General features: G+C 32.5%; 1 protein-coding gene across 1 annotated transcript in view; it reads right to left on the bottom strand.

The window, feature by feature from the left end:
* The window catches only part of HELZ (helicase with zinc finger), a 118,490-nt gene that overhangs the window by 102,260 nt on the left and 3,978 nt on the right, over positions 1-12,252 (bottom strand). The window contains exon 2 of the mRNA XM_031968638.1: positions 6,814-6,884. Within this exon, the coding sequence (XP_031824498.1) occupies positions 6,814-6,884 (71 nt within the window). The remainder of the gene's footprint in view (positions 1-6,813; positions 6,885-12,252) is intronic.

Raw genomic sequence — 12,252 nt, 5'->3', positions numbered from 1 at the left:
TTTAATTGACAATGTATTTGATGTCAGAACATTTAGTTTTAATTAATGGCACTACTAGTTACTATTTATAGGACTGGGCAAATCTTTTAGCTTCTCTAAGATGCAGTTTCACCCACTGTACAATGAGGTTATTAATATTCAGTCACAAATAACCTTGAAGATTCCTTCTAATTCTGAATCTATGATTCTAAAGATCAATGAATATGAAAGGTGTCTCATAATAAGCCTAAGATTAAAGCTACAATAAAATTAAAAATATCCTCCAAGAATTCACAATAAAGTAACTTAATTTTTATTGAGACTTTTTTACATCTATTATCTCATTTTTCTCATGCCAGCTAATATTAGCTTAAAAACCACATCTGTGCCAAAGTGGAAATTTAGAGTCAGAATTAAGATCCCTAACTGTGAACCTTAGTCTTTTAGTCTCTTAGTCTCCCTGGGATCTCTAAGATCCCTTACTCTCACTGGACTTGTTTCCTCTCATGTAAAATGAGAATAGTTCCCTTACCACATACTCCCTCAACAATTGCTGTGAAATTCGAATGAAGATTAATATAAACTATTCTATAAAATGTAAAGCACCATATAAATGTTAGCTGTTCTTATTTGCAAATTACAGAGATGAGAAAGAGTAAGGAGAGGGACCCATGTTTTACTGATTCCGTTCTAGTCACTGCTTTTCCACTATAGAGACACTTTTAACATTTTTTTCACCACTTCACACTTTTATCATTTTGCTGTTTCAATATTGCCTAACAAACAGTCAGAGTATAAAGCCTAATACTTATGAAAAACAATTTTCTAGTTCCATCATACATTTTAATGGGTCTAAAACCGGGGGGGAGGGGGGGGGGGAGGGAAAGAAATCTTCAACAATGAAACAATAGACCCTGACTATTCAGCAACAACTATAATCAACAGAATAAAATGAAGGTCTTAAATTACACAAAATATAGCATCATCTACTGGTGCTGCATCCAAAAGGAAATGAATGTTGTAGTGGATTAGCTGGTTTTGTTAAAAAAAAAAAAAAAAAAATGAAATAAAATAAAAATTATCATGCAAAAAGCCAATAAAGAGAAAAAGCAACAGGATAAAAAAGAAAAATATAAGGAGAAAAAAATAAGGCAAAGAGAGTCAAGAGCAGAATATCCAATAAAAGACTCTTATCCAATTCATCAAATATTTATTAAACATCTACTACATTGAAGATAATATGGGAAGATACTAGATAAGCAGCAGCAATTATAACAATTTTGGTAGAAAGCAGAATGAGGTCCTAAGTAATTGAAGGCAATTGGCAAAGAGGATTAAAGTATTGATGAATGAATTTCTCCTTGGGACAGGCAGGGAAGGGCACTGATGGGATCGGATTAACCGCATAGACCTACTCTTTGTGGAGGTCCTGGGCCCCAGCTTTGCTATGTCTAGTCAGAAGTCCCAATTATGTCAAGCTCCTGAAATTAAATTTTCCCTATAAATCTTTCCATGGCTCATGCCATCTTGGCTAAACCCTTTCTAGATTAAGTCTACCACAGCATTCTACTCATGGTGTCTTTCCCCTCCTCATCCATGCCATGGATCCTCATCCCCTCCCCATGCCAAGTGATATCTTTCTTCTCATTCCCCTACCCTGCTTCATGGCATCTTTCTTCTTATAGCTAACTAATTTTTTTAGGGTGCTAAACCCCTCTATAGATTTGTGCTAGCTAAGGGCATTCTCCGATCTCATAGTGTATTACCTTTCTCTTGATTAATAATGAGTTCCACTAGGGAGCTTGCCTTTTCCATTATTAATTTTGAAAACCTCTTTCCTTGCTAATAACTATATACTCTTCCAACTGTATTTCATAGTTACCACTACTGGTGTCTATTGTATCTCTTCATTTTGTCCGTAACCAATTCTTCTAAATAAATCTACCTTTTGCCAAAGAGAATGGCTATTGTGAATTCTTCACATGATCGAACCCCAATATTTGGTGCCAACAATGTCATCATTTGGTGCTAAACCCAAAAAACATCATTTGGAACCAGTTCTTCTAAATCACATTAGTAGTATCAGATATTCTTATGTCAGAACTAACAAAAAAGAAACAAAAATGCAGAATGCAGAATCACTCTAAACTACAGGAACAAAAAGCCCCCTAAAATTCAATATAGCAGCACTTGATTGTCTTTTGTAATTTTTCTTGCAGGTGTATAGAAATTGTATTGAGTTATTCCAAAAGAAAACACCTCTAGTTAAGAATAGAACCTCACTCAGGAAGAAGTAAGGTTAAATAAGGTGAAATCATTTTTTCTTTCAATTCTTTAAAAAAAAAAAATTATCTGTTCATTTTTATGGTTAAAATCAAAGTAGTCACTGTACATAAATTGTAAATAAAACAAAGCAATAGGCAATCCTTTTTAGGAAAGGAAGGCTGCATCTTTTTAAGAGAAGACTGGAAAATTGCTACCTTCACATGGAAAAGGACAGTGATCAAGGTTCACCCTCTTATACAAAAATGATCTACTTCATTATAATAGATTTCAGTTGCATAGAAAAAATAATTGAGTAGTTAACCTCAGAGAGCTTATTAAGAATATTAGAAAAAGCAAGATCTAATGTACAGAAAGGACCTAGGAGAGATCTTATCTAGCTTAAGTTCCTCATTTTACAGATAAAAAAGCTAAGACTCAAAGATATTAAGTGACTTGCTCAAAATTACATAAGTAGTAAGCATCAGAGCCAAGTTTTGAATACAGTTCTTCTATCTCAAAACTCAGCATTCTTTTCATTATACTCAATGCCATTTGCTGAGTGAAATGAGCAGGACCAGGAGATCATTATATACTTCAACAACAATACTATATGATGACCAGTTCTGATGGATCAGGCCATCCTCAGCAACGAGATCAACCAAATCCTGCATTTTTGATTTCCTTCACAAGCTAATTGTACAATAATTCAGAGTCTGATTCTTTTTGTACAGCAAAATAATGTTTTGGTCATGTATACTTATTGTGTATCTAAGTTATATTTTAATATATTTAACATCTACTGGTCATCCTGCCATCTAGGGGAGGGGGTGGGGGGGGTAAGAGGTGAAAAATTGGAACAAGAGGTTTGGCAATTGTTAATGCTGTAGAGTTACCCATGTATATATCCTGTAAATAAAAGGCTATTAAATAAAAAAAAAAAAAAGAATAATATGAGATACTTTATTAAAAGCATTGCTAAAATCTAAATATTTACAGAATCCCTTTGATTCTCTGGTTTGTAATCTTGTCAAAAATGGAAATAAAGTTGATTTGTCATGAGCAGTTCTTGAAGCCATTCTTATTTTCTGAAATCATTGCTTCACTTTCTTGATCATTTTTTAAATGATTCATTCTAAAATTTTCTCAGTAATTGAAGTCAAATTCATTGGCCTATAGTTTTTAAATAAAGTCCAGAAAAGTTAAGTGATTTTCCTTAGGTCACATGGTTAATTAGTAATATTTGAGATGGAAACTGTAATGTTTTGATTTTTAGTGACATGTATGAAATACTCATTAACAGAATGACTTATCTAGTTATTATTTTCATCATGCAAAGGAAAGTTGTATGAAAAAACAATAAAAATAAAATTACCTCTAAATTTAATTTTCATAATTAACTGTTTGGGTTACCAGACATTATGAAGTTATTCGCTTCATAGAATTAGGTTTATATATTTAAGATGTCTGTTTCTCTCATCATGTTCTCCTATTTGTAATTAGGATACCTTTCCAGTAGATACTTTTTTTTTCTTGTGGTCTGCAGAGCAAGAGTATTTTTACATAAATGTATTTTATTCTGAGAAAGTAAATGATTTGTTTCAATTATCTCACTACCATTATAAACAAAATTATCAAATGCTTACTATTGTTAACTTTCAAAAAAAATAACTCACCCTTTACCAAACCAACTAAATAAAAACATTTGAATGAAGGAATTTGTTTTAGCAGATTTTTAAAAGAATACCTAAATATAACTAATGTTTCTCATTAATTCTTAACTAATATATTTCCTATTCTTTTTTCATAAATATTTTTCATCACAACAATTTAAATAATTAAATAAATAAATTCTAGAGAATTCACTATGTTTATCCACAAACCCTTCCCTCTTCTGCCTATTTCTTTTTTTTTTTTTCCTGAGGCAATTGGGGTTAAATGATTTGCCCAGGGTCACACAGCCAGGCAGTGTCAAGTGTCTGAGGCCAGATTTGAACTCAGGTCCTCCTGACTCCAGGGCTGGTGCTCTATCCACTGTGCTATCTATCTAGCTGCCCCATGCCTATTTTTTTTTGAGAGTACTACCACTGGGGCAGCCAGGTACTGCAATAGATAGAGCACCAGCTCTAAAGTCAGGTACACCTGAGTTCAAATCTGATCTCAGACACTTAACACTTCCTAGCTGTGTGACCCTGGGCAAATCACTTAACCCCAATTGCCTCAGCCAAAAAAAAAAAAAAAAAAAAAAAAGAGTAATACCACTCTACTTTTGAGCAATCTTGCTGTTCTCCATATCTAATTCATCATCAAATCTTGTCATTATTATCTTTACATAATTTCTCATATATATATATTTCTAGCTTTCCATTTATAGTCACCACCTTTACAGAGAGCATCATCTCTAACTTGGACCATTACAATAGTATTACATGATTTTCTCTCATCAAGTCTCTCTCCATTCTAATGCATTTTCCTTCAGCTGACAAAATAATTTTCTTAAAATATATTTCTGCCACATTATCCACTATTCAATAAACTCTAGGCATTATCTATTATTTCCTGCATCAATATAATAGCAAGATTGCTCAAAAGGGGAATAAGAGACTGTACTCTGCAGAACCTTCTGTACTCTGCTCTAGTCAAAGTTCACGTGATATATTGTGTACAGTACTGGGCATCACTATTGAAGAAAGAACTGGAAAGCAACTAGAAGAAGACAACTAAGATGATGAAGGTGGTCTTAAATTCATGCCATATAAGGATCATTGAAGAAACTAGAGGTATTCAACCTGGAGAAGAGGAGATTCAAGAGGGACATGGTAACTACATTCAAAGTAGCACTAAAGTCATAAAAACATGGAATTATATTTATCCTGTTTGGCCCTAAAGGCCAGAATCAGGAATAATGGTTTGAAATTGAAAAGAGGCAAATTTAATCTTGATATCAAAAAAGTCTTCCTAACAATTACAGCCATCCAAATGTGGAAGAGAGTGGCTGGAGAGATACATTTTTCCTTCTTTGAGGTCTTCAAAAGACTAGATTTATTAAATATATTGTAATATAAATTTTCTGTTAGCAGATGAACTAAATGTCCAATGAATTTCCTTTTAATTTCCAAATAATTTAGTTCTGATTCCTCTGAAAAATGAGGTGATTTAGATAAGACAATCTCTAAAATCCCTTCCAGTTCTAAGAGTCTATAAAGCATAATCTTTACCAATCCATGATGTCTTAAATTTGACCCTAATCATAAAAAAAAAAAAAAACAGATTATAGAAAAAAGAGCATAAATCAAAATGTGGGGTTTTTTTATACATTTAGAAGATTTCCAAGTTTATAAGCTCCACAAAAATTCTACTTCAATACCTCTTGGCATAGAAGTAATTCTGAGTTCTCAAATCCTATCAATAGAGCACATGATAGTTCAAGAACTACCAGGCTAGAAAAATTTCAAGTATACTTCTGCCATTAAAAAAATAAAAATAAAAAACATATAAAAAACTATATTACCAACTAAGCCCAGCCTATAATATGAAAAGACTTGCTATAAACTGATTAACCATTATGTAATTACTTGGCCATGTTGACTTTTGAAAGAAAGAAAATATAAAATAGTCACGTGCAACCCCATTCTATTTCTGTAATAATGCTGCAGTGCCAAATTGGAGGAAAAGGTAGAGAACTAAGAATTTAAAATCATCTATAAACATAATTTAACTATTAGAACTCAGAATGTGAGATCTCTGTCCAATAATTAACAAGCTGAACTAGAGGATCGGTTCCATAGTGATAAACTTTTATTATAAATGAAGTTAAAAGACACAAAGAAGTTGTTGCTAAATGGTGCTAAATGGGGAGGGAAGACTTATGTAAGTTCCCTTTGAAAAGATAAAGGAGCTAATAGAATTGGTTTCATCAAGCACCCAAAGGTACAAGCAAAAAGACTGAAGATATTTGTATTGTTAGGCTTCATCAGGTTCAGACAAAGAAAACTTAAAAATACTTTACAAAGAACTTATTAATAGCTTCTAAATTTAAACTGATATTCAATGGGATGATGAAATACAGATTTTTTTAAAAAGTTGAAAAATATGGTTTGACATTAAAAAATCCTAAGTTTGTAGGATATCTAGAAGCCTCATATTTATATATCACGAATAGTTAACTTTCTTAAGAAAAGAGTCAGAAAGTGCTAGATAGGTTCAAGTCAAAATAATGGCACAAAAAAATGGAAAGCAAAGGAAAAGACAATGGGATAGTTTATTAGCATTTCCTATTAACTGATGTAAATCAAGCACCACAACAAGGAGGCTGTAAGTGCTAGATAGGTTCAAGTCAAAATAATGGCACAAAAAAATGGAAAGCAAAGGAAAAGACAATGGGATAGTTTATTAGCATTTCCTATTAACTGATATAAATCAAGCACCACAACAACGAGGCTGTAGGAACCTAGAAACTAGCTCAGCCACCAAATGATTAGACAAGATAGCCAAAGGCAACACTGGTCTAGAACATCATTTTTTTGCCAAATGTTACAGAAGAAGATGGTGGAAGATTATGAGCAGTATCACCTCACAAAACAGCGAAGAGTGGTGGAGGGAAAACCAAGTCTGCAGAAACTTTGGTGTGAAGCCCAACTAAGTCAGATCATCCCAAGAACATTCACAGATGAAACTGGAAGGAAGACAACAAACAGATGAAAAATGAAATGGATGTGCTGGCATTTTTATAATAAACTATTTTCATTGTCGATGACAGTGAAACTACTATATTTGTCCTGTAACACTTTAGTCCATGTAGTCTGCTACATAAGGAAGGGAAAGTGGTACTAAAGGGAACAAAAAAGAGGAAGAATAGCTGGACCAAAATAACTTGAAAGCTTTGAGAGATCAATATAAAAGAGGGGAAGATATTAGACAATTGGGAAAAAATGTATATGTTACAAAAATATCAATAAATACCATCTGCCTACCTTCTCTCATCTTCTTTAAATTCCTTGATGAATAATCTATATACATAACAATATGAGAACATAAGATGAATATGTGAGAAGGATTGGGCACGTTTTTGGAAATATTTTTCCATATTAGACTTTTCCAATCAGATGCAATTGAAGTGAAGTATAGCTAGTAGAAAATCCAAAAGCTTTTTCCAATGAAGTGATTCCCAAAAATTTAAGATCATAATGGGATTCCTTCATAGACACAAGGATTTTATAATTCTCTAATTATCAATATCAAACTAAGGAATAAAAAAGAGAAATATATGCTAGTCAAAAGCATTCACCACTATAATGGAGAAAATCCCACAAAGTCAAAATGAAAAATGGATTTCTTACAAGTGATATGGTCATCCAAAAGCTCCAATCTGTGGGTGATATTATATTAACAGAATCAAATTTCAAAATACAAAGTCTCCTTAGTAAATCAAAACAGATTTGACTAGCAATCCAAAGAAGAAAAAACAAATTGAGTGGAAAATATCTATTATCTAGACTATGACATGCAATTGGTTAGGCAGCCCATTAAGTTCACCCATGAACAATATACATAGTATAAAACTATAGAGAAGAAAAGAGGAGCAGGAAGGGAGAAGAGGAGAGAGAGAGGAGGGGAAAATTAGGAAGAACGAGAGAGGGAGAGAAGAAGGTAGGGAGAAGAGACAGGGAGGAGGGAGGCATACTATGCTAAGTTTACTTCACAAGTACTATCTTATTTGATAGGCAGTGAAGGTGGACAATGAGTGGATAATGAGCTGGGCCTAGAAGTGAAGAGGAAGAAAAGAGGAGGCTGGATCTTATTTTAAAAACTGCATGCCATTTTTCATTGATCTCAATCTGCTCCCTGTCACAAAAACCCCTATTTTTAATACTCATATTCTTCTGGTAATACTATATAGCTATAAATATCATAGCTAGAATATCATGACTTGTGAAGATTCAAAACTCAATAACCCAAAGGACTTAGACATATGATCAGTATAAGTAGGCAATAGCATTTTACTAACTAATAATGATAAATTATGTGCAAGATAAGAGTACAAAAGACTTCATCGTGTGTGTATGTGTGTCTAAAATACTACAAAATGACATGAGCTGATTAGATTGCAAAGAGATGAAGAGTGGAGAAGTGGAAAAGAAGTAGAGGCAGCAAGTGGAGGAAAAGGTAAGAGAAATATAGGATGATAACTTGAGAAACTGCATATGAAGTTCAAAGGAAGTATTTCTTCCATGATAGGGAAGCCCTGAGAAAGTCTGTGAACTGGAGAAGGTGCCAAGAGATTGAAGAGGAGAAAAAAAAAGGACAAATCAAGAATCAGCCTAAGTGAACAAATACAGTTTATCCTTAATAAGGAGATAAGCTACCTCATCATGAGACTAAAGTAAAGGAGAAGAAAATGAGTGAAGTTACAAAGAGGTATGAAGTTTAGAAGATGGAAAATAAGAACATTGACTAGGGATTCCCTATATTCTCTGTAAAGTAGAGTAAGGTCATCTGCTAAGAGAAGGAAGGAAAGATAGACACAAGAGCCTAAAATGAGAGAAGGGTTGGAACAACTGCTCCTAATGGAATCAATTTTCCAAATATCAATGAGTGCCCATTTGTAAGAAATCATTAATTACAATAATCCTAATCTTCTGAGTTCCTTCCTTCCTTCTTTCTTTCTTTCTTTCAAACTTCTTCCAGTCATTCAACAGCTTGAATAGAAACAAAGAAGGCAGATGGGTAAGAGTCCACTATTGAGAATAAGAAAAATGTGATTTCCATATCTGCAATGCTCTTTCTCTTCTTAGAGCCTACTGAATCTCTAAGACTTAACTCAAGTCCTATTTCTCTTACATCCAAGTATTACCTCGAACTACTCCAGCTTAACTTTTCAGGTTCCTTGAATGATCTTTCTTCTTTGAATTTTTCTTGTATTAATTGTATATCTTATGTATTAGCAGTGTCACTGTTTAAGATTTATCTATTCTTCTTTGACATTTTAATGCTATTTTCTCAGATAGTACATAAACTTTTAGGAAAAGGAAGGGAGGACTGTCTTCTATTAGCCTGCATTCTTTGTACCACTCTTTACTTAATCCCCAGATGATATCTAGCAGAGTGCTGGGCATAGAGAAAGGATTCAGATCCTTGATGATTGGCTATTAGAACACTAGATATATAAAATATATGTGTGTGTGTGTGTATGTGTTTACACATACATAAACACAAATACATACTTTCAAAGGTCAAATACACAAATTATACAAATGGGAAAATAATCTGTAATCATTCATATATTTAGAGTGGAAAGAATGATGAATGTGGAGTCAGACGATCTGGGTTCCAATACTGACTTTGATCCTTTGCACTTATGGGAAGATCACCTGACTTCTATGAATCTCAATTTTCCTCATCTGTAGAATCGGGCTGAGGGGTGAGGGGTTAGAATGGGTTTCTTCCTGTTCTAGAGCTATTATCTAATGATCTTATTTTTAAGCAACTTCTAAAACCACTTCAAAGGTTTTCTGCCAAAATAACTTACTGTTACTGTATGTCTTCATACAGGAAGACAAATAAGCTGCTACTATTACACTGTATCTCTTTTTTCTATATTCATACCTAAATCTTAGTGACTAAGTTAAGACACTTGTCTAATATGTCTTACCATACATTATGGTAAGACATTAAGATGAGAGTTTAAATAAAGAATACATAAGATGAGATAAGATTTGCAAAACTGAGATCCAATGAAGAGAATATATTACATGCTTAAATTTCATCATTTGTAAAATGAGGACCTTCGTAATAGAGAATCTCTCTCTCTCTCAGGGTCTCTTTCAATTATAAATCCTCCAATCCTACTCTTGGCTAATTTGGTATCAGCAGCAACTCAAAAAAAAAAAAAAAAAAAAAAAAAAACCACCCTGAATCTTATACTTCATTAGATTATAGAAGATAATGTAATATTTTGTACAGTATGATATATGTGTAGACATTTTAAATAGTTCTATTGTGTAAAGAAGACAATAAATCACAACAAATAAAATCTCTCTATTTCACATGGAAATGTTTCCAGCATTCCTATAGTCACTTGATTCTCACTCTCAAATACAATTCACAGACTTAAAGAATCTAGAACTAGAAGAATCAGAGGTCATCTAGCCCAAACTACTTCTGACTAAGAATATATTGTACAATGATCAAATGATCACCTAGTATTCACCTGACAATCTTTCAGTGAGAAGGAGCCCCACTATTTCACAAGGTAGCTCATGCAAACTTCTAGGTAGCTCTAATGATTAGGAAATCTTTTCCTAATACCAAGCCAAAATTCTCCTCTCTGTGAATTCTAATCATTCCTCTTCCTTCTGTCTTTTGCAGCTCCCATGGACTCTAGCCTATAACACCAGTTCATGTAGTTGAAGACATCTATCATGTTCCCTTCTATCTCTCCACCAAAAAAAAAAAACAAAAACAACAACAACAAAAAAAAAAAAACACCTCTCATGAAGACGAAATTTCATCAATTACTTCAATTTCACCCTATGGCATATGGGCCCCATCTTTCTTATTATCATGGTTACTCTGCTACAAACAAACTATAATTTGTTAATGGCTTTTCTAAAAGGTGTGATACCCTCTATTCTTTTTACTGATCAAAGCTTCTCTGTTCTCAATGATTACCTTTTATTAACTTATGCCCTACACGTTTTTGTTTTTGTCCTTCTGGCTAATTCGCAAACCACTGAAAGCAGATGTATGCTGGCAGTAGCATTCTGTAATGATTAGAGAAATGCTTACTCAAAACACTCAGGACATCAAATAAAAGAATAAAGTTAAAGTTCTGAGTTAGAAAGAAATTTGAAGAAAATAGGACCGCGTCTTCTGGCCCTATGACATGAAGGCAAAATACAAGCTAAAAAATATTCTTATCTATGAAACAAAGGCATTTGGACTAAAATCTCTACAAGTCTTAAAGTTATGTAAATTTATGAAAATATAAGTCTATTGGTGCTATTCTCAAGTATTCGTTATTTTTAATGCTTCTGACAAAGTGGAAAAATGTGGATGATGGGATTCCTTAAGATTCAGGATTTTACCTAAATGTTAATAGCAAAAACTAAAAACATAAAAAAATCAAATTTAACCATTGCACTCCATTTTCAAACCATATTGGTGACATATGAAATGTTAATATATCAAGAAATAGAAGGAAATGAGGTGGGGGAAAGGGAAAGAGAATCATTAGGAAATGATAGTGAAAGGAGAGAAAAGCATCAATATACATTATTTTTAATAAGAAACATCAGAAACAAGGATAACCTTTCAGAAGTATATGTATACTTCACTTTACACAATATATATACTTCTAAAAAGTTGGATAGTCAGCTTTATGTTAAACAGTGTAGAAATTTATTATTTAATGGAATTCTATACTTAATTTTTTAAGCTGATAATATTTCTGATATGCAAATACATAACTGCCTAATTTACCTGTTTAATAAATTTGGATTTTTGAAAATCCAGTTTTCTTAAACTGGGGCCCACCTGCATTGGAAGCATAAAATATATAGACAAACAAAGCAACTCATTAGGAAATTTGAATTAATGTGATATAACCAATTGTAGTTTTTGTACCGAGATTTATAAGCAATACTTCAGGCAGAAAATTATTAAATGTTTTAAATTTTCCCTTTCTTATGAAGTGATTCAAAGCATGAATAATGCTTTGATTGGGTTTTTCTTTTTTTTTTAAAATACATATGAAATAAATACTATTTCTCTCTAAGAGAATATATCTATAGAGAATGCCTTTAGACAAGATTACCTTTTAAATAAATGAAAATATCTTTGAAAAAAATTAGTTGTTAAATTCTACTCCAAATTTCTTATTCATAATTGAAATTTCTGTATTTTTGAATTTACTTTGGACATGAGTCAATTTTCCACTGATTAACTATTAATTTGATAGATTAACTATTAATTAGATAGATTATTTTCTTTAAAATATAATATTATTTTCAT

The sequence above is a fragment of the Sarcophilus harrisii genome, chromosome 4 (genome assembly GCF_902635505.1).
Source record: "Sarcophilus harrisii chromosome 4, mSarHar1.11, whole genome shotgun sequence".
In the NCBI taxonomy this organism is placed as follows: Eukaryota; Metazoa; Chordata; class Mammalia; order Dasyuromorphia; family Dasyuridae; genus Sarcophilus; species Sarcophilus harrisii.
The sequence above is the reverse complement of the archived record's forward strand: the minus strand, read 5'-3'. Positions and strand labels throughout refer to the sequence as shown.